Genomic DNA, 27951 nt, shown 5'->3' on the forward strand with positions numbered 1-27951 from the left:
GCCAGGACTCCCAAGTAAGTTCCGCCTCTCCCGCAGCCCGGGATGCTCTCCGCGCTCTCCGTGTGGGTGCCGGCTCGCCGCCGGCCGCCAGGTAAAGCTGCGGGGCGGCCGGGGGCCCATCCCGCGGCTCCCGGTGCCGCTCCCGGTGCCGCTCCCGTGCCGAGCCCGCCCCGCGCCGCCCTGCAGGGGGAGCCGCGGCGGCCGCGTCCTGCGCGGAGGCGGGAGCGGAGCGGGGCAGCGGCGGCACCGCCGCTCGGCTCCGGGCGCGGCCGGAGCGGAGCCCCCGAGGCCAGGTGGGTGAGGCCGGCGGGGCCGCGGGGAGGGGCGGCGGGGCCCGGGGTGCAGCTCCCGGGGCGGAGCGGGAGCTCCCGGCCGGGGCGGGCGGCGGGGCTCGTCCCGCCGGAGCATCCCGAGCGCGGCTCGGTCCCGGCCCCGGCAGCCGGGGCTCGGTTTCCCTCACGGCGTCCGCGGCAGCCGCGGTCCCTCTGCTGCCTGTCCCGCGAATTTGAAAAGTGGCCGCCCGCTGCCCTCTCGGTGCAGCCGAGCCCCCCGCCCCAGGACGGGGCGATTTTGCCCGGCTGTCGCTTTCTCCTGCCTCGGCTCGGATGGTGTTTCCCCGTGGAGCCGGTGCGTTTCACTCCGTGCTGGTTCCCGACTGTCAGTCCCTCGACACACCCCCGCGCTCCAAGATGTTTGCTCCGCGGATCTTCCCTCAAACATCAGGTGCTGGACTTTGCCTCCCTGCAGCCACCCCTCCTCGGCCTTCCCGCGGATATTTGTGCTTAATGATAAAATAGTGATTCCGGGGGAGCACCCTTCGTCCTGCAAACTTCTCTGTAGTGCTTTCAAAGGAAATTTCTATCCACTTCATAGTGTTAAAGGGAAAAGGGCAGGGACTGGCTCCAAACCTGTGCGGTCTTGTCCCATTGCTTGCCCCAAAGCCCCATCTCTGCCCTGTCTCTGCCCAGCAGCTGAAAGTTTCTCAGCAGAGCCCCTGTGCCCGTGCCCGGGAGCGCTCAGCCTCGGCCCCCGCGATGGAGCCGGCCCTGCCCGAGGGCCTGTGCCCTGTGCCCTGTGCCCTGTGCCCTGTGCGGGGAGAGGGCGGCTGAAGGACGGCAGACGGGCTGCGGGATGTGGGCGCAGGGTTCTGCCCGCCCGGAGTGCCCGAGGTGCGTTCCCATCCCGCTGGGTCGGGGCTGGTGCGCGGTGCCCTCGCCGGGGATGCTCCCGGGAGGAGATTTCTGCGTGGTCTGAGAGTCACGGTTGCTTTATTGCTCTTTTGTGCCCTGTCCGGTGTGAGTTTGGGCGGTCTCGAGTGCGGGTTTTGCCATGGCCTGGAAGGAGGGAAGGTGGTTGAGCACCTTCTTCAAAACTGCCTGGGGCACTGAGCCCACAGAGAGACAGGAAGGGTTAACTTAAAGAGAACAACATGACTCACTTGGTAAATAGTTAATAGAATTGCTGTAACTACTTAAAATGATTTTCCTAAGCAGATGGCCAACTATTAGATAACTCTGTCTTTGGATGTATTTGTTTTCAGGTTTCTTATCAGGCTTGTAAGTCTCAGGCACATGTAACTCAAGAACTGGAGTAATTGATAAATTCATTCTTCTGCATGAGGGAAACTAGCAGAGAGAGAAAGCATGGTCAGCCCCTGCAGTTAGAGACACCCCTGGAGCATATTGCCCAAGTGAGGTAGAAAAACATTAGATAAAGTGACCAGCAAGGATGTGAGAAATATTTCAATTGAATTAGGTCTGTTGAGGAAATGCCTTATTTTGAATCTCAATAAAAAAGTCAATATAAACGTAATCATGTACCACAAAAACCTATGGAAACCAAATCTTGTCTAATGTGGCAAATGGATTAAATTCTGAATTAACCAGGAAAGCTGTGAACCTCTGAATTTGTAGAGAAAACATGTGGGTACAAACTGCAAACATGGATGTGTGTACCTAAAATAAAAATGACCTATTGCAGGGTGTGAAAAAAAACCCAAAAAAAACAAAGGCAAGCAGGTCTCCTTTTTAATGGTGGCCATGTGGTTCATTTGTAATTTTCATGTGTATATAATCTGTGTCTTTCCATAGGTACTTTTATATATAAAAAATAGAATCAGCATGACCCTGTACCAGCTCAGGGGATGGCCCAATAATGATGTTTGTAGCCTCTCTCCTTCTATCAGTGGGTGCAAAAGGCACCAAAGGTCTGGGCTAGAAAGCCTCTGCCAGGTCTCCCATACTTGCATTTCTGTTTTTGCTGGTATTTTAATAGGGTGTTTCCATAAGGGCTGCTGCTGCTATTGCATTTGAATAGAATCAACTTTTGAAAGCTCTTCATCTTTCTTGTTCAATCTTCAGTGACGGATTTCATGTAGAGAGAGCTGTGTGCTTAATTTCTCCTGAGAACCACTGGGAAAAGCTCAGCCCTGCAGAAGGTTTGGGGGGAATCTTTACTCTTCCTTTCAGTCCTGTCTCTCAGAAGGGTCTGGTCCCCCCTTGTTTTTGAACCTGGCTGCTTTTCCATTTGGTGTTGAGGGAAAGCCTCTCCCTTCACCACTTCCTTTCTGCCTGGCTGACTGATGGCTGCATGATTTCTTGTCTGCACAGGATGTTTAAGGTTTCACAGATTTCTCACCATTTTCGCTGTGCTTCAGCCCTTCACTGGGGTTTGACATTTCTGCCCACACCAGGTGGGACAAGGCACAGAGTGGGGAAAGTCTCTGAGTTCTGCACAGCTGGGAGTGAGGTGTTCTCCATCCAAAGGCTGGTGCCAACATCTCTCTTGGTGTCCTGCAAAGTTTGTCCTTGTCTTCAGCTCAAACAGATTCTGGTTCTGCTTGTTCATTTTCTCATTTGATCTGGATGGTGATAAAATCCCAAGCTTGTTCTTCATTGTGTGATTTCCATCTGAAAATGGAGATGGGCTATTAAACATTTTTTTTTTTTTTGGTTGGACTCTAAAGTAAAAACCAGGAAAGAGATCTTGAGCTGTGTGTCAAGGAATCAGAGAAGAACCTCACAAGTCAGTGGATGGTTGCTCCCTTTTATCAGGATATCTGGTGTTCAGGACCAGAAGGTTTGGTTGCTTCATGGACCATCTTCAGGTTTTGCACAGTGCACCTGAACAGCCTTGGTAAAGCTACTTGAGCAAAACAGCACCAGTTCCTTTCCTCTCTGCTCATTTCAAAAATGCTGAGGAAGCTGCCACTTAATGAGATGCTTTAGTGGTTGAATATTGAGGGTTGGACTGTGAAGAACTGGCAGCATTCTCTCTTGGGAGGGCAGATGCACAGAAGGTGATTTAACCTCTGGAGGCTTCAGTTCCTTCTGTAGTCAGAAGATGCCTCTCCCTTCACAAAGGTTGCATCTCTATCAGGGATAATTATTGGTTGTATTGCACTTTTTTTTCCTGCAGTAGATCTCTGTAGATCAGAATGGACAGATGGCACATACAATTCTCAATTATGGAAAATATCCTCAGGAGGCACTTGGAGGTCATCTACTCCAGACCTCTGCCCAAAGGCAGGATCAGCTATGGGTTTGCCATTCCTGACATCTTTCTCCATCCTGCTCTTAAAGACCAGCAGTGGAGACTCCTCACTTTCCTGGTGTGCAGGAAATACCCTGATTCCAGCTTAAACCTCCTTTGCTCTAACTCATTCTTCATCCTGATCACAGTGGGCAACCCACAGGCAATCAGCAAAGAGTATTTCAAAGCACTTCACCAAATGCAGGTATTTGGCAAATGTGAGTGGGTAAAGGTGTGATCTCTCATTCCTCAGCCTGGGTCCTGGGGCTCTTACTGATGGGGATTTTTACATTTTTGTTTCTTCAAAAGTTACACATTTCAAGCCCAAATAAAGTAATTTTATTACCACTACAAAGGCAGCTGTGGAAGACGGGGTTTGAAGAGAAATGACAGCTACAAGACAAATTGTATTTATCTTAGATGGTAAGTCAGGGGTTGCATGCAGTAGGTTTATCACTATCTGACAGGTAACAAGATAAAGTCCAGGTGTTACACAGGGATGTGGAAAGACTTGAAACAGGAATAAAGAGTACTTTACAAAGCATTTTTAGGGAACATTTGCAAACAATGCATCTGAGACAATGGAGGAGTTAGCAGGGAGAGAAAGAAACTTCTTGCAGGGCTGATTTGAGCCAGGGGGAGGGAAAGGCATGCCGGGCTGAGGGAATCTTCCTGTGCCTCTGTGATAGCAGGAGAGGAAAGGGGGGTTTTCCTGGAGCTTTGGAGACGTGACGGGTGACATGCCGGGCTCCTGTCTGTGTGTCCATTAGCGTTTGTGATTGCTCCCAGTTGCAGGGGGAAGGCAGCGGCATGCTGCTCCTTGCAGCCTGGGGCTGTTCCATCTGCGGCAGGCTGCCGCACGGCATTCCCCGTGTCCCTGTGTCGCTGTTCGTGCTCCCAGCTCCTGCCGTGGGCCTCGTCCCGCAGCTCCCCGGGGGGATCTTGGCTGGTGGAGCCTCTGGAAGCCGCCCCGAGCCGCGGGTCCCGTCCGAGCATCGCCGGGCAGGGGCAGGAGCGCTGCTGAGCGGAGCCGAGTGCGAGCTTTCAGTGCATCCCTTCGGGAATGGTGAGCTTTGCACTTTTCCCTGTTAGAAGTTTGCTCATTTAGTATTCAGACCTCAGAGTCTCCTCTGTTTTTCTCCTGGCTTTGCTTTCTTGGAGATGTTTTGGTTTGGGTTTGCGCTGTTCTCCTCTTGTTTCTTGTCTCCCCCTTTCCCTCCCACCCTCTCATTTTTTCTAACTGGGGCAGCATAAATGTTTCTGCTCTCTCTGCCCGTTCTCTAATATTGGCCTCTTATACAAATTCCCCTTCTTGTGCTGGGAAAGTCCTCAAAACCAGCCCTATCATTTTGGTTATTGAGTTTTCCCCATTAGAACAGGACTGTCAGATCCTGCTATGAATCAGCTGTTCAGCTTAAGGACTTAAGGGAGGTAGGTGGTTAAATGTCATATTCTCTGATAGTAACAACTTTGGTTTCAGTATAAGATCCATATACTTGGGCACAGGCTGGGATTTTCCATAGGAAACATTCCCCTGGATAAAAGACAGCTAAGAGGTAGGCAGCTTTTTACTAAAATCTTCAGAAGAGAGGCACGTGATTGAAATAGATTTGAATAATTGCAGTTTCCACATACGTCCAATCCACAGATCAGTGCCCAGCTTCAATGGGATGGTGGAAAATCACAGACTGAGCTGGGCTGGCACCAGCACCATTACAGCTCCTGCAGCATGTGTGGGGAAGCACACTGACATTTCAAAAGTTTGTAGATGTTCTGCAGCCCGAATTTTGGCAAAAAAATGACCCCTGCTGATGGCTACCTAGGGATACCCCAGAGATAATCTGGGACTGTTCCTGATAATCCCAAAATGCAGGCCTCTTTAGCAGACCTTTTAAAACTGAGGCACCTAACTTTGTCAAACACCTGAAAAACATTAAGACTTTGTTTTATGTCATCCTGTGTCTTATGAAATGTCGAGGCAAACTTTGCTTGACCATTATGATTCATTTAGGGTTCTTGTTAACTTTCCTACCCCATTCCTAAAGGGAAAACTTCCTTTTCCTCCCTGTGGCCATCCTACAGCCCAGCAGGATGATTACAGCAGGCAAGAGATGGACACAGTCCACCTGGGAGAAACCATCCTAAAGGCTTGGGGAATCTGTTCTGAGAGCTCCCCGGGATCCATCTCTGTCTGATTAACATCTTCTGTGTTTGGAGTCAAATGTCACAGTCCCTAAGGAATTTGCCTTGGGGGTCTTTTTTGGTTTCTCCTTGTTTGGCAAGGTGTGAGGATCATGGTTGTCATGCATTTGAGAAACGATCACAGGTTTCTTTACAGATGGACCTTTTCTATGATGTCTTGTTGTGCAGAGACTGTAAAATATCTAAAGTTTTCACAGGACAGGAGAGCCACTTGCCAAGGCTGGTGGAGGGATCTCTGCTGTAGTGGGGTCCTGACAGCTTCTCCTCTCCTCTCTCCTCTCCCCTCTCTCCCTCTCCCTCTCTCTCTCCTCTCTCCTCCAGCAGCTCATGCACAGCCAGCAAAGGCAGGGAAGCGTTTTCTGAAGTGATTTCCGAGCGGCTGCTGTTCTCCAGCGTGAGGTGTGATGCACAAGGACAGAGCTCGGTGGTGAGCAGTGTAATTTCCCCAGCCCTGCGCTCTGCACCCCGGCCCGGCCGGCGCAGGAAGCGGGAGCGGCGCGGGGCGGATGCGCCCTGACCGCAGCGCAGGGGCTGGGAAATGTTGAACTGCGCTGAACTTAGAGGGAAATGACAGGAGGGCCGGAGAGTCCTCACAGCACCACACCGACACTCTGCATCGCTAACAGTGAGGCTGGAAATTCTTAATAAATAGGATCATTGTCAAGGACTTGGGGAAAACCCAGTCCCTGTGAGTTCGTGCAGTGTCGCTGTGGTTGGCGGGGACAGTGGAACTGCAAGTCACCTCCCAGGGGTGACAGCAGTGTGGTGCAAGTCACAGCAAGGGAGAGGGAATGACAAAGTGAGGCCATGCGGCCTCCGGGCGTCATCAGAGCATCCACTCCTTATCCACAGAGGGTGGCAGAGTCCTGAACATTTCCTAAATAGCTCTGAGGCTGTGGCCAAAGCACTGACAGGATGGTGAGACTGACCCTGAGCAAATAACCATTGGCAGTCAGAGCACCTTACAAAATGGATGAGGGAAGGTTGCTGGAAACAAACTCAGGGGACAGAACGTTTGCTATTGTGGCTTTTGCCTGCTTTTGGGATGAGCAGGGTCCTACAATGCTTTCATCAGGACAGGGATGGACAGCTGGGGAAGCATTTACAGTTACATGGAGAGGGACAGTAAGAGTCACATTCTTCCTGCTGTGGAGGGGTGTTGGTTGACCTGCTACAACAGCTCTCCCTGCTCTGGGGTGAGTTTTTGTTTCACCATCAGAGTTTATGCAAACACTCCTGGCAGCCTGCAGGACAGCGCTGGAGGGAACAGGAGCAGGGATCACCACGGGCTATGTGGAGAGATAACCTGCACTTAGAGAAAGCAAATAGGGTTTGGGAATAACTGGATAAAAATGCAAGAAAACGAACAGATGTACCCAATTCTCAACTGCCTGTCTGGAAACTTCATACAGAAATGAGAGGCTAAGTCACATCTGGAGAGAAGTCTGCTCCATTATTTTAAAATAGACCAGAATGGATGCATTAGCAATATGATAAATATCTTCAGAGTAAATTCTTCCCTTGCCTGTATTCCTCAGTGGGTCACCTCTTCTTTATATTCTGTTTCCTCATTTCTCTTATTTTGTCCTTGAAGGAAATGCTCCTCATGTGTGAACACAGCTGGCTTTAGTAGGGCTGTGAGGAGGCAGAGTTTGCCTTTGAGTTCTTCCCTCACACAGGAAAGGAAAACTGGCTCCTCAGAGACATTGTGGATGATATTGGCAGTAGTAACTTGTTTCTGGCCATGGTACATGGTTTTAATTATGCTTTTTTACTTGTCTGCCTTATGAAAGCCTATCCAAATGCTCTATTTTTTTTTTTTTAGAAACACCACATAGATAAATGAACATCAGCTGTCCTGAGTACAAAAAATTTGCTAAAAAATCCAATGTTTTGGTGTCTTTTGGCAATACATCATGATGCCTGCTGCCCAGCGAGACTTTGGTGAGCACAGGGGAGCTGTTTTCCCTTCTGTTTGTTTGGTCTGGCTTATTTAACTGCTGGTCATTCATCCTTACTTAGTTTTGCCCTCCTTGGCTTTTTGTGACCATTAGAATTGGAATAATTACTGTGAGGTTTTTTCCTTGCTTTTTAAACATTTATAACATCCACTTAGGAAAAAAATATGGTCAAATGTGTTTTGTTCTAATCTTCTGCTACCACAATAAAAATGAATCCACTTCTAGCCCTTGGAGGGCAGGAGGCAAAGCTGCAATATTGGTTTAGGATTCACCATTCCTGTCAGCCAGCCCATCTTCCTTGTTGTCCAGTGGGATTTCACTTTTGGGCAGTTTTGTTTTTTAGTTTTTTTTCCTAATGGGCATAAACAGGAGGAGAAGAGAGGCCCAGGACAGGCTGGCAGGGTGTGGTTTTGTCACAGTTTTGGCTGCTGTCACTGGTGCAGCAGTCTGGGTATCTCTGGTAAATCAGCCAAGACTTTACAGCCAGGTTCACCATGCTTGTGGCTGGAGCACAGCCTCCTTTCTTGGCCTGCACTGCAGCAGGGATGGAAATGTAAAACAGAATTGTTGCCCCTCTTTCCCATTTTTAAACTGATAGACAAAGTTCAGGCACAGTACAGGTCTCTGAAGAGCCATTTCTTCTGCCTTTCACAAGTATGTGAAGGGAAGGTTTTAAGTCTTGGAGGGCTGTTGCTTTCCTGTAAGAGGGGATTACACCAAATTTAGCAAAGCTGAAACTCTCATTTTACTTATTATTTCAGGAGAACTTGCAAAGCCTATCCAGAAAGCTCATTACCCCACTGTAGGTTTATATTACAGCAGACTTCACTTCCCAAGAGGAGACAAAGTCTGTGCTTCCAAAAATCCCTGGCCTTGCATTTTTGCAGTCAGAGCATCAGTGGCTCAGATGATATTTTGGATAAAATCTGAAACAGTGCTTGGAAGGGTCAGACTGGCATGTGGAGCCCCTTGATAGAACAAAAAATTCCACACCTGCCCATGTTCTGCACTTGCAATGGTGTCCATGCAGGCAGGGGTGCAAGGGCCTCCAGGGAGGGCTGAGGGAAAGTCCAAGTGCTCCAGATACCTGAAAACCAAGACCATGGTGTGCTGATAATTTTGCCTGCTTTGTTTCACTTGTACCCTTTGTTAACAAAGAGCAGTCTAGAGGGAAATAGTCTATTATTAATATTTAATTTCCTCCTATTACTGTAAGCAGATGACCTAAAAGATCATTTAGGCAGCAGCCAATAATAAAGCAAAGAGAGGAATCAGAGAATGTATGTCTTGGTTAGGTGGGTGATGCCTCCTTCCTCCTCTCTCCTGCCCCACCCAGCCCCAGCTCCTCATCCTTCCATGGGAGGCAGGGCTGGGGGTGCTCCCCCAGCTGTGTGTGAGCACTCAGGGACCTGGGGAGCTGCTCTGTGTGAAGTGCTCATAAAATACTGAACTACAGAAAGGAAACCCTTGAGCAGCACAGAGAAGTGCTCCTGCTGCCTTCCCTGTCGTGCTCCCCCAAGGACACCTGTTTTCAGCATGTTTTACAGCCCCGGTTGTTCTGCAAATTTGTGTTCTGCCTGTGAGCACATTGGCTCAGTTTATTGACTTGATCCTCTGAAGTGGTGGGGAGAGACAAGATTTCTTGGAGTCTTTGATTTAAAAGATAGGGAGATTCTCTTTGAGCTGAAGGGATTTCAAAGAGAGGATAAAAACTGACAAGCATCTCCCCCTCCAGGCTTTGGAAAGTAGGAAACAAATGATTTAGCAGCACCAATGTTTCTGCTTAGGGCCATGTGTGAATTCAAGGATTCTCCCTTAGGGAATTAGGTAATCTGCATGTGGCTGGTACCTGGGAAGGGTCATGTCAGGAGGAGATGCAAGATTGTGATCTGTGGAATGGGCCCTGATGAAGAGCCCCCTGGCCCCCTTAAGCTGCCTGCTGCCTCTGCTGCCCCATATCCTAGAGCAGGCACAGAACCCCTGTGGGGCCAGGGGAAGCTGCAGTCTGTCACCCACGTGCCCACAGACTGTCCTGGGTGCCCTAAGGGCTGCTGAGCATCTGCAGCTTTTGCTGACAGGTGAGAGGAGCTGTGGGGCTGAGGTGTCCCAGGCACTGGGAGCCTGGCAGGCACAGAGGTGCAGCTGCTCTGCAGCAGCTGCCAGAGCCTGGGCAGCCCAAAGCTCCCAGGGCAGGATGGGCTCAGCCTGCAGGGCCCAGAGCAGCAGATGAGCTGCTCTGAGCTGGGTGGCTTGAACCAAGCTCTGGCCAAGGGCTCAGCTCCATGCTCTGGCACTCAGGAGAGAGAAGGGGCAGCACCTTGGTCCAAAGTCAACTGGAGATGCCAAACTAAAGCTTGCTTGGGCTCTGCTGGTGAATTGCTTCATGGGAACGTGCTGTGCAGATGCTTTATTGAATTTTCAAGGAGGAGTTTCTCATTGGGACTGAAATATGAGAGAGAACAGAGTGTTCCAAGTCACTACAAATGAACAGAGCAGCAGGTTTACAGGTTTGTGAATGACAAAAAAGGTTTATTTAATAATGGGGGAAAGGCCGGAACATAGCCCGGGGTATCAAGAAGGAATTAACAAAATAAAACAAGGGCTTATGAAGAAATACTAATTGTAGCTGTCCAGCCTGTTGGATGATACAGGTTATTTTTCTTAAGTTTCAAGAAGCTTGCCATGCTGATCCCTCAAGGGCTTGAGATGTTAAATATACACTTCCCCAGTGAGTAAAGCAGATTGTTAATTAATTTTTGCTTACTAGGCCTGATTGCTGAGCCTTTGGGTCTTGCATGAAGTAGACAATTCTACAATAAATTTAATTTTGCCTCTGGACCTACGTCATCTTCTCTGGGTGGTCTCTATTTCATTTTGTCCCTGTGCAGTGAATTTCTAGCTGTATAAGCAGAAAGACTGAGCCTGTTCTTGTTGTAAAGCAAGTTGCACACACTCCTGAAATGGAGATTTGTTATGCCAGGTGAGCAGTACAGCAGCTGACACTGAGAGAGGAATGAGGAGAGGTGGGTGAGCTCAGGTTGAGCATGAACCCTCCTGGGCTGTGGCACATTCTGTCAGCAGCAGGTGAGGCTGGGCTTGTGTGGTCAGTAATTGGTTTTTCTAATGTCAGTGGCTACTCAGCGGCGCTGAAGCAGAGACAAAATGTTGTTTTGTCGTGGCTGGGACACCTGCTCAGCTCCAGCCATCTCTCCCCTGAGATGTGCTGGCTCTGCAGAACTCCGAGTGTTTTCCGGCCCATCTGAGAGCAGAGGGTGGAAGGACATGCTGTCCTTTTCTGGACATAACATTCCAATTGCTTCAGAATAAATGACTGGGGCTTGGGATGAAGAATCAGGCCACTCACTGTTTGTGTAGAGAGATGGAAGCAAGAGACAAACAAACTCAGAGATAAAAAATTCAAATTCAACATGAGGCCACGAAAGAGTCAAAGTAGAAGGGTAAAAGCTCTGTTGTGTCAGAGAACAGTGTGTGATGCAGCTTCAGGTTCCAGCACTGTTCTTTTTCGGGTTCAGGCAGAGGTGTGGGGAATTTCAGCTCTGTGCTGAGCCATTGGTATGTGCAGAAGCTCCACAGTGATGTTTGTAACTTTCCTCCATGTCCTGCTGCAGTTTGAGATGAGCCAGAGTCAGGTTAAACAAAAATGCATCAAGGATTCGTACGGATTCATGATCCTACTGAAGGGAGCTCTGCAATGGGGAAGAATATGCAGTAATTTTGCTTTGATCCTCTTCACTGAGGTGAATGTGAACATGATGGACAAGAGCAACACAGCAGGACTGTAGGCAAATCCTCTGAGCACCAGGGTTAAGGTGCCCAGTTCCCAGGCTGGCTCCTCCCAAACAGGGCTTCCCTCAGTTCTTCTGACTCCATCTCAGGCGAGCTTCTGGGGGAATTATAGTGGCTCTAGCAGTGGTTTGGGCCCAAGTATGTCAGAGTAATTTGTTAAATTTTTCTAAACTTGGCCCTGGAGTTTGCTGTGCTCTTGTCCTGCATGGTGAGGTGTGAGGCTGTGGGAGGTGTGTGCTCCCACTCTGTCCTGCCGAGGGGCCCAGGGGCTCACACCCACCTCAGTCTCAGCCATGTCCTGCACCCCCCTTCCTCTTAGGAGCCTGTTTTGCCCACTGCTTCCTTTGTTAGGTTGTTTTTTTCCTCCTACCAGCTTTTTCCTGTCTTTTTTTCCTCCCTTCTTGCTCACACACATGCACAAAGCCTTGTTTATTTCTCATCCTGCCCCTTCTGTTCTCTCTGCCTCCAGATCTTCTTTATTTCTGTCTTATATTCATTCTAGTCCTCTTCCCTAGAAGCTGGGCTGGAGGATGAGGTTTCAGTGTCACTGCTTTCAAACAAACCTGTTGGGATTTGTAATGGACAAGCAGATCCTTGCAAGGGCATATCACTGACATCCCTGAAATCCTAGAAAGTAAAAGCCATCTTTAGGAAGCCACTGAAAAACTGAAGGTTTTGCTGTAGGAGCACAGACAATATAGAGAGTTCTTGGGGGTTTTCTTTTTTAAAAAAGATTAAATGGATGATCTTTATCTTCCTCTTAATAGCTAGATCACACACTGATCTCTTCTGTTGATCTTTTCCACTAAAACCAAACAAAACACAGAAACAAGATAGCTGAAGGTAGAGAAAAGCAAGAGTTTTGAAGCATGTCCAAACCACCAAGAATCATTCACTTTCCTTTCAAATGCAGCATTAGCAATAGAGCTCTAAATCAATGAAAGGTCTAAAATTAGATTATATTCCTGAGATCAGATGTGAATCACAAGTTAATCATATTTTCTTTTATTATCACTGTCTTTACCCTTTTATTTTATCCTGAGAAATTAGGTTTCTGACTTGAAAACAGAGTGAACTGTGAAGGCATCAAACCCTGATGGGTGAGACCACGCCAGATCACCTGTGGATGGGGCTCAAAAATCTTGTGTTTTGGAGGTTCATGTTGCATCCAAAACTGAGCTCAGTGATTTATCAGTTAGAGCTGTGCTTCTCTCTCTCCTAACCCTCTGATGTATCAAGCTGTTTCTTAAATTAATGAGAAAATATTATTGCTAAAGCTTGCTAAATAAGGTTTGCAACCCACTCTGGAAGTGACAGGCGAGGACAGCAAGCAATTATCTCTTGACTGTGGCACAAAGCTCAGGGAATTGTGTTCTCCCTTCTGTATTTTTAGCTGAAACTGTGGTGAAATGCGCCCATATCTGAAGCAGGGGTACGAGGTGACCGGCAAGGGCGTGCGGGTGATGTGTATCTGCTGGTACGAAATGCAGCTGCAGGATTGTTTCCTCACAAGCAGCAGCAGCTTTAGCCCCAGAGCTGTGTGCAGGACACTGCAGGAGCTGGAATGCAGCCCTGAGCCATGGCACTGGCACTGTGTCCTGTGTGTTTTTCTGGGAGAGGTGTGTTTGGGTGGGCCTGGTTCTGGCTGGCTGTAGGAGAAGGATGATGCTGTCCTGGATGCAACAAACACTATGGACAGTGCAGGTATCATGAACAAATGGTTTGCTTATAGGATAGAGATTTACATGAACAAAAATAATGGAGTTGCAGGAGGGGAAAGAGTGAGCATGGTCAGCAGGAGTGTCCTCAAAGATGTCCCTGTCTGAACACCTTGAACACTCCTCCCTACCCTGGATCTTGTTCCAGTGCCTGGATCCATGGAGGCCAGACAGGTGTGGCACAGAGTGGTGACCACACATGCCAGCAGAGCAGCTGCCCTGTGGGTGAGGGCTCCTGTCCTTGCAGAGCAGGGGATGCTGCAGCAGTTTTGTGGCAAAGCACGCGAGGGTGGGCAGCACATGATGGCTCAAACGCGGTGTTTGCCATCAGAGGGAGACAGGTGTGTGTGAAAGGCTCCTCCACCTTTCCCCTGTGCAGCCTCAGCACTTGCCAGGACATAATTAGTGGGGCTCTCGTGTTTCAGGGCGGGCTGTGGAGCAGCTGCTGAAGTGCCAGCTCAGTTGGTAGCCTCGAAAACAAAACGTCCCTTGTTTCTCATCACCACTGTGAAACGCTGCCTTCCTGAACTTGGGTTTGGCCCTGCAGCTTTCAGGATAGACAAAATGTGAGAATTTTGCCAATAATGTATTCTTCTAGGTCTGTGTAATATCCGTTATCAATTTAATGTGCCACTTTAATGAGATTTTGCTTTCTCCATCTCCTCTGTAGAGCTGATTACTTAGTCTATCTGGTTGGTGTTTTCTTTTCTTTTTAGAGGAAACTGCAAGTGAAGAAGTTTAATGTTTGCTTCAGCTGAAGAGAATATTTCCCAAGTCCTGGTGGGAAAAGGTGAAAAAGAGGACCAGAGGATGTTGCTATGGTATGGAGATGACAGGAAGCCATGACTAGAAGGGGGATTGTCAACAGGAAACAAAGCACCGCAGCCAATGTGGCACTGCTGTACAGTACAGCTGCTGTGCTGTGCTGCCTGCTGGACCTGAGGCCTGGGGAGCACTGTCTGTCCCCAAGAGAGATTCTCCCGTCCATTTGTCTGCTGGAGCCTGAATTATTCTGCACCTGGTTAATCCACTTTGCTGGAGCTGGCAGACCCAGGGGTTTTTTTTCTTGACACCATCTACTGTAAAGTCCTTGAACAGCCATGGGGAGGAAAACGTGTGTGTGAGCAGCTTTCCTGGGCTGGCAGCGAGCCCTGCAGGGAGCCCAGGCAGCTTTGAGGGGTGCTGGCTGTTCAGGGCTCTGCAGATATGAACGCTGAGCTCTGGGGCTGGTTGTTCTCACCATGCTAGTACATGGGAAGGACGACTTCCTCTCAGACATAGCCTACATCATCCTGGAGCTGATCATTGCTGTGCTGGCCATCCTGGGCAACATCCTGGTCTGCTGGGCCGTCTATCTCAACAGCAACTTGCAGAACGTCACCAACTATTTTGTGGTGTCCCTGGCTGCTGCTGACATTGCTGTGGGGGTGCTGGCAATCCCCTTTGCCATCACCATCAGCACTGGCTTCTGTGCCTTCTTCTATGGCTGCCTTTTCATTGCCTGCTTTGTCCTGGTCTTGACTCAGAGCTCCATCTTCAGCCTCCTCGCCATCGCCATCGACAGAATCATTGCCATCCGGATACCCCTCAGGTAAGCAGGGGCTGGGCTGGGGAGGTGAGGGCTCAACATCCCTAAAAAACACAGGTCTGGAGATGAATCAAGGAAGGAAAAGTTAAATGAAGATTGGTTCTTTTTCTCTTGTATTTTGAAAGCAACTTTTCTAGGTCCTAAAGTCTGCCTTGGCTGGTGGATTTTCTGGTTGCTTCCTTTTCCTGTTCTTCCCTGTTCTCCTATGGTGGGTATCCATGGCATCACAGAGGTGCTGCCTGGGAGCTGCCACTCCATACCCAGGCAAGCTGTGCCCTGAGCTGCAGCCAGAGGCACCAGAGGGATGGTGCAGGGCAGGAAGGGGGTGAGGTCAGCTTGTCCCCCTCCCCGTGGGGAGCAGGGGGCTCTGCCTGAAGCTGCAGCAGCAGGGCTGGGCGGAGGGAGGTGGGGTTTTCTCTCAGGAGTCTGTTACATGGGAAGGGAGAGGAAGCAGCAGGCTGCCAAGAAATGGGCTTTAGGAAGGTTTGGACTGGCTCAGACACTGCCTCTGAAAGCACAGCATGGGCTGGGTCAAGGTGGAGGCTTGTCCCACCCCATGCCTGCAGGTGGGGATTTTTGGTCTCTGCAGTTGAAAGAAAGGAAAGGACATTTTAATGACTAAGACTGGCTGCTACTTGGTGTGGGACCAGGGAGGCTGGCATGGGACAAGGACAGGTTTTGTCACACACACAGGGGCTGCTGCTCAGTTCAGGCTGGCAGGAGCACGTTGCTGCAATGGGCTCTGAGTGCCCGTGGGCGCGAGGCAGCCCCGCGCTGCTGCGACTGCTCCAGAGATGGAGAGGAAGCTCTGGAGAGGCTGCAGGAGAACTGTAGGAGTCTCCTTCCTTCCTGTCTTGTCCTTAGGAGGATGCAGCACGCTCTCAGGAAAGGAGAGACCGCCTTCGTCTCCTGAACAGCCAACTGTGGCTGCAAAAATGGAACCAATTTCTGATTTTTATGCTCTTGAGTTTGAGTTTTTGGACATCCTCACTCTTCTTGAGCTTGAATCACTTTTGCTGATCTGTACAATTTATTTCTGTCTCTTCTGAGTACTTTGGTCATGCAGCACTTGTGTCAATTAACACAAACCTCCTGTTCAAAACCAGAATGGGAGCCCTAGAGAGCGGAAATTGCCTTTCCATGTGGATGGACCAGTGCAGCCAAGTCCTTCCTGAAGCCTCACCTCAGCAAGTTTGTGCTGCTCTAACATTGTCTCCAAACCCTATTGGTCATACCTGTTACAGCCTCTAGTTTTGATGTAGATGTAAGAAATAACTGTTCCATTCCATTGCAGAGAAAACTCTGTTGATAATAGTTATCTATAAACTGGACTGTCTCCACTTTTCTACAGTTCTGCTATAGATTATTTCAGTTTATAAACCAAAATAATGATAAATGGTACAAGGAAATATGTTGAGTAGCCCCTGGTGGGAGCTGCCTCTGAAATGGTTTTGAGAAGGGCTGATGTCTTGATTTCATCTCTCACAAGGTAACTCTGAGGATGCCTGCTGACAGTTTAAGCACTCTTATTGCTAGAGCATGACTTGCCAGGAAAGAGAGTTTTAAAATCTGGATTTCTGCCCACGTTTTGGGCTATCACTGTAACTATATTGTCTTGAAAATGTAATTTCCTGGAACAGCCAAGGTAAAGAGTCTTTTCAAAAAACCAGACCACATCAGTGCTGGGCATGACACCGGTTTCTTTCACTATCTTGTTTTGGAAAAAACAGAGCACACCCTCTTCCTCCCCAGGAACAGAGGGACTGATTGGATGCAGAAACCCACAGGTAAATCCATGGGTTCCTCCTCCTCTCTGTCCTCTGCTGTTTGTCCTTTCACAGCAGGAGTGATGTACTTGTCAGTTGTGTTTTGCCTTTAGAATTTATGGATGAACAAGCATTTATAGCCTCAGATATGCTGAGAAAGTGAAAGCTGATTATCTGAAGAGGAAAATGTGGTATAATTTAGATTGCCCACATCCTCATGTTTTTTCTTTTTTCTAATAGCTGTTTGTCTCAAAAAGGGGTCAAACAATTTGATGGAAAGTTCTGCCACTAACAGTGTGTTGTTTTCACCTCATCCTTTAATACCTGGGAAGGCCCCTTCTCCTCCTCACAGGACACGAAAGGTACCAGCAGGTATTCCTAATATTCATTAGCTGAATAATTAATAAGCCAGACTTCCTTCACTCTAGGGAAACCAAAAAGGGCCAAACTTGTGCTTTATTCTTCTGTTTCTCTTTAAATATTTCATGTCTGATCTGTCCTAATGGAGATAACTCCATATGTGGATATGTATTCCCACAGAAATAAACTCTCAGTATTAAGAAGGCAGAAGAATGGGTTTTCTGATACTGCTTGCTTTTGGACCCTTCAGTACATTATTAGTTACCTTTGAAATTATTTTTTTTTGTGGAGAAGATACCCTCCTCCAAAAAATAAAATAGATAAAATAGATAAAAACTAATTTGTGAATATCTTATATGTTCTGCCTTTTATACAATGGAAACATTTCGTAGAATTTGGTCTATTTTCCACAAGTTCTCAAGCACTTGGCTGAATTCTGCCAGGTTTTATACAAATGTAACACTCTGCAAGTGGCAGTAAGGCACTCCCAAGGAAGGGAGCCCGAGCCATTGTTCACTCTAGGACAAAGTGAGGCTCTCCCGTGGCAGGTACCTGAAAACCTGCACTGGCTAAAACCCCCAGGTGCTCTGGACAAAAGTGGCTGTGAGTCTGAGCCCCGGGATGAAGCCCTGGGCCAAGGACAATTGCTGCTTTGCAGGCTCCGTGGTGCCAGCCAGGGCTGCGTGGGCAGCGTGCCCAGCCGCGTGCTCCTGGGCAGGCTTTTGTGGAAAGATATTCCCAGGGAAGGACAGGTAGCTCCAGCTCACTGGAAAGAGAGGGGAGGTTTTCCTTCCTGCAGCCAAACAGAGGAGTTTGCTGAGGTTACTGAGGTTGCTGCTTGCTCTCTGTGCTGGATTCAGGCATGAAGCACGTGGGTCACACAGTGCCCACTGCAGGTCTTTGCCTCTGGTGAAAGCTGCTTTTGCTGCTGCAAGGCTTCTCTGGGGAAACATCATTAAGGTGCAGCTCCCTGATGTTTGGAGCTTTGGGACTGATTTTTCCCATGTGGTGGTGATTTAAACTGCAGTTCTGAGGTAGCATTGGGACGTTTTTCTGCCACAGGACGTGAAGAACTGGGTTCCCAAAGTCTAGGGAGAACAGGGGAGATGAACACCAACCCTGAATAAAGTATAGGATGTGCAAGGGACCTTTGTGCTGAGAACAGCCTGTTTCAGTAGTTGCTTTAATTCCCTAGAGTCCTTTCTGAAATGCTCCTATGTGAGCATCTAAACCAGTGAATCAGGGTTTTAATGTTTTATTGCCACTTTGAGCCATATGTGGATTTATTTCTTTCCCTGCTCACCATAAACCTTTTGATTTTATGGCAGGCATTTCCTACGTATGCTCATATGTTAAATAGATTTAGGGCAGGTTCAGCCTAATGTGGGAACAGAGTAATTCCCCTCCTTCTTTTAAATGGGCACAGCTTTGAAAGCAGTGCCTTCATGGCCTGCACAGAACTTGCTGTTACCAAGGTTTTGTTCAGGAAGCTGATCACGTCACAAGCAGAACGTGTCTGCCCATCATTCCTGCTCCTGCTGATTAAAGAGATAATGCTGGGCACCTGTGCCCACCTGGGGACCTCCCCCCTCTCCATAGCATGGATCAACACCAGGATCTGTTGGTACCTGGCAATAGAGGAGGAAGGTTCCAGATGACTGGTTTGGGAAAGGTTGTTCAGCTGGTACATGTGAAGGTCTCAGTTTGATTTCTTGCCCTGTCACGGATTTCCTGGATGATCTGGGATTGCCAGGGTCTCTCATTTCCACATACATGTAATAGGGATTGAATCTCCTGCTTGATCCTGTCTCTGATGGCTGCAGCTGCCTGAGGTGTGGGCTGGTGGGTGCTTGGTGAGCAGCATTTTGTAGTGATTTGTTGAACACCTTTGAGCAGTGCCTGAATGCAGATCAAAGCCCTCAGCTGAGCATTAGGGTGATGCAGTGTCTGAAAAATGCTCCACAGCTGACAGAGGATGTGCAGTGCTGTCCACCAAAGGAGGGTTTGGAAGACAAGCAGCAGGATGGCTGGACACTGTGAGGGTGAGTTAGGCCAGCTACATATCACTCAGTGTATTGAAGGATTTTAACTTCTCCCTGAAGACACTCTGGACAGACTACCAGCTCTGTCTTCCACCCAGCCTCAGAGGATTCTTCGTCTTCATGGCACAGAACTGGTCCAAGGGCCCAGAAGTGGCACATCCACAGCCAGGTTACTCTAGGCAGCCCAGAGGAGCTGTACATTCACCAAGGGCAGCTGTTCTCCTGCTCCATTTTGCCAGCTGGGTATCTGGGAGAGCAGCAGGGCAGGTTGAAACTATTTTGGGGAAAACTTCCACATTTTCACGTGTTTGCAAAAGTTGGGTTTGCTTTTTAGAGGAGACGTGTGACTCTATCCCCACCATGAGCATCCCTGTGCTCTGCACTCACGTCCTTTGTGTCTGGAATTTCACAAGCAGAAGTGGTTGGCTGTGTAGCAAGTGTGTTATTTCCAGGAAGCAGAACTGCTGCTGCACAGACAATCCAGTGCTGCCTGGACACACCAGACACTCTGCAAAGTCACCTGCCAGCCATGCAGACCAGGGGCTGCAGGTGTGACCAGCTCCTTTCAGCTGGTTGTGTCTCCTGCGTGGTGCCAGCCACCCCCAGGGTAGGGGATGTGTCTGGGAAGCCCTGAGGTTACCCTGTAGAATGGAATGGCTTTGGCCTGGCTGCTGTGAGCCTGGAAAGATACTGAGACCAAGCACACAAAGATGTACACAAAGTCTTCAATGACATCTCCAAGTGGAGAAGAGGAAAGAGTCCAGGAAAGCCCATCTGGACTATGATGCTACCTCAGCCAAGTCAGTCAGAGGTGCCTCGTGTGGGTCCCAGAAATTAAACTCTCCTAAACAAATTAACACTTCTCAGTGGGTACCTGGCCAGCACAAGGCCATTGGCTTTGTCACCAGATGCTGTGAGCTTTCTGTCCTGACCCTGGGAGATATTGAGCAAGGTGTTATGGACATGCACTGCAGGACAATGCTCTGCAGCTGGGCAGCTGCTTGGGTTCAGTGCTGCTCTGAAGCCTTGTAAAGCTCCTTGCATGGGAATCCCCAGAGGACAAGAGGGAGGGGGAAGTGTGGCGGGGTGTTTGTCTGCAGCAGTAGTGAATGTATTTTTAGTGGAAGGGAAGGGACATCTCTAGTCGTGGGATAACAGCTGCACAATTTCAAAATTCCTCTGACAAGATGTAGCTAATTCCAGGGCTGCAGGGTTTTGGTGGTTGTGGGATGTTTTGGGGATTTTTTTTTTTGGTTGTTGTTGGGTTGTTTTGTCTTTTTTGTTTGTTTTTGTTTGTTTTCTTCTGTTTGTTTTGTTTTGTTGCTTTTTCAAGCTTCAAGGGCCTCCAGCCACTCTCTTGCTCCCTGAGTGTACATTTCAAAGCACAGATGCTGTTTTGATGTGTTGATGAGGTCTGAATGGAGCAGCTCTCTGCTACCATTCATGCTGCGCCCTTTGCATCCTTTAAGCACTGGGCAGGATCCGCTAATTGCTGGAAAAAACCTTTTTCTCCCTCAGAATCAGCTGAATCCCTTCCTCATTTCTGGAAGGGCAATTTAGGTGTGTTTTGCGTGCTGGGAATTGTGTGCTTGGCTCCCTTATCCACTTACTCTTTTCTGGTTTTGAAATGCAACTGAGAAAGGGAAATTGGAGCCTGATGGGTCTTGTTTTTTCCAAGGCCCATGGTCAAGGATTAAAGCATGTGCAGGATCTCCATTCCTTACTGTGCAAAAGCAGCCACTCTTCTCCCCTGTCTTGAACTTGTGCTGGGATAGGAGCATGAACCTGTGGGAGTAATTATTTCACTGGGAGATGGAAAGATTTCTGTGGTTTGTTGTATTATTTCTTGTAATGTTTGTTTTTGGAGAGAATTCTGGGGACAGAGGGAGAAGGAGCACTGGGTAAACACTGGGAGCTACTGTCCGGTCAAATACAGTGTGGGACCCACGCTGCCATGTGGGAACCCAGCCATCTACTTTCCATGCTGAGCATTACCCAGGGAAGGAAATTGCATTGAAATGTTAAACTGCTGCCCTAATTTACATTTTCAGAGGGGAGAACTGGTGGAGTCAGCTCAGGATTCGCAGTAACCTGTGAGGCCCTGGAAACTGGCTGATAACAAACAAACCAAGGTCTCTGCTGCACTGTCAGATTCTTACCATGTTGCTTATTGTTTCTTTCAACAGATTTTGGAAAGTTTACTATTAGGAGCACTGGCTTCAGGCAGGCATCAATACCTCCACCACTGAGGTCCCTTTGGTGTGTGCAGTGCAGGCCATGTAGTCAGACAATTCTCTGTAGTCAGAGAATTGTCCCCAGCTTAATTCCTCTTTTCTGAGAAAAACATGGGGTCGACTTAGCTGGGCTGGTGAGGAAAACTGCTGACTTGCCTCAGTTATTTCAAGAAGGTTGGTGGTGCTGGTCTTCCTGAAAGTGCCACTGAGGAGAAGAGTGAGATGCCATGCAGGCAATGCCAGCCTGGCTGCTGCAACTGAGCCAGCAGGAATTCCCTGGAGCACACCAAAATGTGGATGCAGGGCTGGTGGCACTGTGCCTCCAGGCTCTTTTGTGCTATTTGGTTTACAGATCTACTGCAAGACAGACCTAACAATTCCATGCTAAAAGGCTGCTCCTTTGTCAGGAAGGAGATGCTGCCTTAGGCTTTGGCAAGAGACCCACAGTGGTCTTCATCACAAGGGTCAGAGCAGTGCTCTTGGTTATCCAGGCTGCAAGATCTATGTGCACACCCAAGTGGACTGGTGCAGTGAAGGAGCATGGATGAAAACTGAATTGATTTCCCTGCTTTTCTGTCAACTATTCACTGCTTAAAGGAAAGAGGAGGGAAGTAGGTGGCAGACAGTGTCACCATGTCCTTGGTGTGCTGCATGGGTTCTGCACATCAGTGCAAAGGCCCCTCTGATGAAGCAGGTGCCTTTCTCAGTGTCTTCTGAACGATGGGGCCATTGTGAGGTTGTGTGAGTGCCAGCAGCTTGTTGAATGACACTGACACAGCTCCCATCTCCTCTGCTTTGCAGGTACAATGGCTTGGTGACTGGCTCTCGAGCCAAAGGCGTCATTGCCATCTGCTGGGTGTTGTCCTTCATCATCGGCCTGACCCCAATGCTGGGGTGGCACAAGCGTGCCCAGATCCAAGAGCCGCATTCCAACTGGTCCTCTCCCATCAACTGCAGCAACAGCATGGTGGCGTGTCTCTTCGAGGCCGTGGTCACCATGGAGTACATGGTCTACTACAACTTCTTTGCCTGTGTGCTCCTGCCCCTCCTTCTCATGTTTGGTATCTACTTGAAAATCTTCATGGCAGCCCGGCGCCAGCTCAAGCAGATGGAGAACAAGATGGTACACGGGGAACGTTCCCGCTCCACCTTGCAGAAGGAAGTCCATGCAGCCAAGTCTTTGGCCATCATCGTCGGGCTGTTTGCAGTCTGCTGGCTTCCACTGCACATCATTAACTGCTTTACCCTTTTTTGCCCAGATTGTGCCCACGCTCCCCTGTGGCTGATGTACCTGGCCATTATCCTGTCTCACGCTAACTCGGTGGTAAACCCCCTGATTTATGCCTACCGCATCAGGGAGTTCCGCCACACCTTCCGGAAAATCATCAGCCAGCACATCCTGGGCCGCAAGGAGCCCTTCAAGGCGGGAGCCGCCAGCTCCAGGACTTCCACCCACGGGGGGGACGCAGAGAACGCCAGCATACGGATCAGTGAGTATGCACTGGAGGTGTACAGCAACGGAGAGATCCACAGGGATCCCGAAAAGCAGGACTTGAACAAATGCAAAGCTGCCTTGGAATGGCACCAGAATGGAAATGCTCTGGACTTGGAGACAAACGGACATCTCCCGCATTCCTGTAAAAATGGGATTCTCTCAGATGCATGCCTGAACAGGGAGCTTCACAGTGAAGAGCTAATTGATGCCCAGGTGTCTTACTCAGATCTGGAAAGAGCAGCCTTTGCTGCAGCTGATGTTTCCTGATGAGACTTTCGAAGTTTTCCTGGTAGAATTATTTTTTTTTCCATTGGTCACCTCTGCCATGGCAGAAAGGGAGGCTGGGGGGCGGGGGGAGAGCAGTGTACTCAGATCGCTGTGGAGAAAGGGGTCCATATCCAGGACTGTTGGATGATCCTAAATACCAGACTGGAGAAGAGCCAAGAGACCACTGAAGTGGACTAAGGAAGGAGGGACACGTTACCCATCAATGACCTGTCACCAAGAGAGGTGCCAAGGTTGAGGATGGCATTCCAAGCTGAGCACTGGGAGACTGCTGATGCAGGGATTTCAGGACATTTTGCTGTACTGTGCCTGTGGTTGAGAGTTGGTTTCGCTGTCTTTACCAATGGAAATAGAAGCGTGGCTGGAAGTATTCCCTGAATAACAAAGAGCAGCTGGGAAGGGCCTCTGAGTACTGTGGCCCTGCAACAAGCAGAAGGGGGGATAGCAAAATCTGTTGTCAGGAAGGATGCCAGGAACTGCTTGGAGAAGGAAGGAATTTACCTGATTGGAACTCTGGATACTTTCAACCATGGCACTTTGTCTTTCAGTTTGTGTTCTTGAAGCTTATACTGCAACAGGTTGCTCAAATGGTTTTTTTCCACATGATGATAAGGTTACTTTATGTTAACTTATAAAAGATGGGCAAGAGCTCATATCTTTTCCCTGAGTGCTCAGTGTTCCAGATGCACATGGCAAATATAACCTCTAAGCACTCCCCTTTGTCCAACAAATCACCAAAGCTGAGCCTTGCCAAGGATTTCCCTTGGCAAAAGGTTGGCAGGACGTGGTGCTGCGGGCTGTGTCCTCAGGGCAGGGCTGTCAAGGGCTGTGGGTGTGTGAGCTCTTTGTAGAGCTCTCCCCCTGCCTCTGTGCTTCTCCTCCTGAGCTCCTAGAATGCAAATTCTTTCCAGGGCCCCAGATGTGTGTGAGGGGAGGTAATATTCCATATTTCAGTCATCTTCATCCTCACTCAACAGGCTGAGGGACTTTTTTTTACTTCTTTCTTGGGATGGAGAGCAACCCACACACATACCTTGACCTAATTTTGGAATTCCAATGAGCTCTATTTAAAAAACCTTTTCTCCTGTGATTTCAGTTTTTTTTTCCTGTGAAGCCTGATGTGTCCCTGTGATGCAGAGGCCAACAGAGGAAGCTCTGGGCTCTGTCTGGTTAGAAGATGCTCCTGCTCTGAGAAGCTGAAAGGTGTCAGTGGTATTGGAACTCAGCTTAGAAACTGCAGTTTCTACTTCTGTAGAAGAGAACAGGCAAATTTGTGCTGCAGCGAGTGTACACGTTGCTGTGGTTTGTTGCAGAGGTGTTTCACTGCAGTTTGGTAATTTTCTGGAAGGAAAATTAAGGAAGTCTGGCAGCTCAAGAACAGCAGAAAACCACATCAGCTTGAATTCTACCTGAAGATTGCCTGGGTTGTGTTTTTCAAACAAATAATCCATGTCCAGTACTACCAGCCTTCTGGAGAGACAGGCAGTACTCCCAGGTCCTACTGGGAAGTGAAAAGTCTGGTAATTCCAGGAATCTGAAGCTTATTCCCTAGCTGAAAACATCAGAAATATCCTCCCTCAATCTAGCTCCTCCTCGTGTCTGTCCACGAACATTTCAGAAGCTAAGGGGGATTTTCATACTTGAGGAAGAGCAGGTCAGGTCTGTGTGTTCTTATTCCATGTTTATTTTATATATTGTGAACTATTAAAATGAAAAATCAGTTTTATTTTGAGGATAATTTTCTTTTTGCCAGTTTCCCTACATACGTGGGGAGAAGTTTGTGATGCTGAATGTGTTTGAGCATGTAGCTGCTGTGGGCTAGCACAAAGCTTACTGTGAGATGGATAAAATGATGTGGCTGCCACCACAGTCCTTACAGAAAGACAGGCCAGTTGTAAAACAATAGACTTGGTGGTTTAATTGAACTGCTGCTTTCTTGGCAGGGCTCTTGCCCGTGGTCTGACGTCAGAGGAGAGGATTATCCCTGCAGCAGCTGAAGGAACTCTGAGCCATTCCCCTGTCACTGACGTCACAGGCAGCTCCTCCACAGGGTGACTCGGGATCTCGTTACTCCTGGTCCTTCTTGGTGGAATATTTCTGTAGGTTCTTTGTGTGATGGCTTCTCTGACCTCCTGTAACAGCGGCAGAGGAACTCAGGAAAATGGGGGGCTGTTCTCTTCAGGCCTCAGCTGGGAGCTGAAATGTTTCTAAGAATAACACAAGATTACATCCGGCACTCATGTCAATAACAATTAGGTCCACAAAGACCCAGAGCAGGGAAGGAAGTGTGGGAAAATACCAGCATTGCTCATGTGCTGGAACACACACGAGTGCAGAAGTGTTGCCTGCTGAGCTTTAGCTGCCATTGGTGAAGGGATGGTTTGCACTGTATTGGATCAGACTTTCAACAGTTGGTGTGGATTGGTTGCTTTCTATATTTCCTGAGCATCTCTACACCTACTTGTGGCTGTTTCTTGCTTGGTTGCCCCAAGAATCAAGTTGATCTATGTCGATGGACAAGCTTAGGATTGCTTTGCTTCCCAGATTGCTTTCCTGCCCAACCAGATCACCACGTGAGCTTAGTGACTTTCCACTTGAATTTAACTTTTGTGTTGCTGCTTGAGCTGCCCCCAAGTGTATCCAGTCCCTTTCAATATTGGTGATCAAGACTTGAAGTGAAAAGGGTGTGTGAAGGGGTGGGCTGTGTGCAGGAGGAAGGGCAGGGTATGGAGAGGGTGGTTTGTGGAGCTCTCTGCAGTCACAGCAAGGAAGGGATGGCAGCTGCACCACAGGCTGGGCCTTCTGGCAAACACATGGCTGAGGTGGACCCTCAGAGGATGTTTCTGAAGCAGTTGATGGGGAGAGCAGGAGCCTTTTGAACAGAATTTTGGACTTCATATTTCTTGTTTCCTCGGGATCATAATTTCAGGGCTTCCTGCTTTTTTGTTTGTTTTCCATTAAAAAAAAAGAATAGGTCCCATCAATGAAGTGTGCTCTTCCCTTCTCCTGGCAGCTCTCCACTCTTGAGAGAAGTACCTGCCTTCCAAACTTCCTAGGACCACTCATATCCCCATTTTTCTTCCAGCTGGAGAATGTTTAGCTGATCCAGCTGTTCTGGATAAACAAAGATGGTGCCAAGACAAAGGGAAGAATGAGGTGACTATCAGGAGAGGCTGGAGGAGACCTTCCTGGGAATCCCAGGTGCAGTGGGTCCAGAGAGTAGGAGCTGGGGCCAGCAGAGACTAATTTAATTGAACGAGAACTTCTTGCTAAAAAAGTCTGAAGATGCATAGAGAGATGTGGTGCCTCATTTGGTGTGAGGGCATTCCATGAATTTCACCATTCCCTGAAGACTCTTAGGCTCCAGAGTTTATTTGCTTTATAAAAGTTTTGGAGAAAGCAATGTTTGATCCATTGCCAGGAGTAATTTTACCAAGAGTTCTTGGTGCTCTCTCCTCAACAGGGCACTGCTTTTTGTGTGTGCAAATAAATGCACTCACAGCTGTATCCTGCAGAGTCCCATTTGGATCAGTGATATTTCAAAGCTCTGTGCAAGTTTGAACTGCAGCTCTTGAACCAAGAAGCAATGTGGCATGGTGGGACAGCTGGGAATGCTGGAGACAGAAAGGGTTTCTCACTGGTCCCAGTTGGTGCAGGTGGACTTGGAGTGACATAGAATATTAGCCTGACATAGAATAATAGCCTGACATAGAATAATAGCCTGAGCCTGTGATCATTTTTTGGCGATGCCTCAGGGGATGCTGGTGGAAATGGAGAAGTCTCTAAGGTGTGGGAGACTGGAGGGTCAGGATGGACAGGAACTCTTGGTAGTGAAGGAGCATTTGTAGAGTAGGTGTTTGGGAGGATTTCAGGGGAGCAGGAATGTGCTTGGAGGTACTGAGGGGTGCAGAGGATCAGCCTTTCCTGGGGCGTGCACAGGGCTGACTTTGTAGGGTCTGTATTGACTGAGGCAGGGATGGTTCTTATGGATTATGTTCTTTCCAGATACATTGTCCCATTTCATGAGCAACTCCAGGTATAACAAATCCCCTTCTCCTTCATGAGCATGGGCCTTACCTAAACCAAATCCTTCCAGCCAAGTTCTGTGGAAGGACAAACAGGCTGCAGTGGTGCCACAATGCATTAAACCTGCATGCAATACTCTCTGGTGGTGTTTGCTAAGTTCAGCTGCCTGAAAGTCAGTTCTCTCCCAAGTTGTTTTGGGCATCAAATTGCACTGAGTCATTTCAGCATTTTTTTTCTTTCCAGCCCTCAGCTTCTGGCTGTCTTTATGGCAAAACACATAAAGAGTAACAAAAATCACCAGTTCCTGATTTGCATGAGAGGTGACTCACCCTGATAGATGAGAATCCCCAGACTGGGGCAATGCTGTGTGTAACTCCCCACCTCACTTGCCTGCTGGGGCTGTTCACACAAGGATGTGTTAAAATCAAGACTGGAACCTGTTGATCTGAGAACATCCATCCCTCCCCCACTGTCTCAGGAGCTGGTGTTCCTGCCCTGTCCTGTGGAGAGGTTCTCTGTGGTGTGCAAACCAAGATACTATGAACACCCCGCTGCACATGCTGTCAGTATGAAACAGTTACTCTTTTAATTTAAATGTTTTATGATATAGGTGTTGTTTTCCCTTTGTCAGTTACCATTGGGGGGGTGGGGGGTGGGAAGGGAGAAGGTGGGAGAATCTGTGCATGCAAATGTATTTAAAGTGCATTGACCAAAGGTTTTTTTGAATCTGTGAAGTTTTCTTATCTGTGAAGTCATCAGACTGCTGGGCAGTGAGGAGCCGCTGGTGCTGCGGAGTCTGTCTTGGTTACATTTCTTAATAAGCATTAAAATAATAAAATATATTTGTAAAAGAGAGTGTGAGTGCCTTTGTCCCAGGAAGATCCGGCTGGCTGGATCTTGTGTGCAAGTATTTTTTTATTATGTTGTTAGCTTTCT

General features: G+C 48.5%; 1 protein-coding gene across 2 annotated transcripts; it reads left to right on the top strand.

Moving 5' to 3' along the window:
- ADORA2A (adenosine A2a receptor) lies at nucleotides 1-27866 on the top strand. 2 transcript variants are annotated; one of them, XM_036393481.2, is made up of 3 exons: nucleotides 1-14; nucleotides 13938-14810; nucleotides 22011-27866. In XM_036393481.2, exons 2-3 carry the CDS (start codon nucleotides 14461-14463, stop codon nucleotides 22969-22971), a joined length of 1311 nt encoding a protein of 436 aa, XP_036249374.1. In that variant the 5' UTR covers nucleotides 1-14; nucleotides 13938-14460; the 3' UTR covers nucleotides 22972-27866. The 2 variants fall into 2 exon arrangements, with proteins under 2 accessions (XP_036249374.1, XP_036249373.1); XM_036393480.2 differs by lacking the exon at nucleotides 1-14 and adding an exon at nucleotides 204-293 and having other exon boundaries at nucleotides 13936-14810.
- The last annotated feature ends 85 nt before the right edge of the window (nucleotides 27867-27951 follow it).

Source organism: Molothrus ater, chromosome 18 (genome assembly GCF_012460135.2).
Source record: "Molothrus ater isolate BHLD 08-10-18 breed brown headed cowbird chromosome 18, BPBGC_Mater_1.1, whole genome shotgun sequence".
Taxonomy (NCBI): Eukaryota; Metazoa; Chordata; class Aves; order Passeriformes; family Icteridae; genus Molothrus; species Molothrus ater.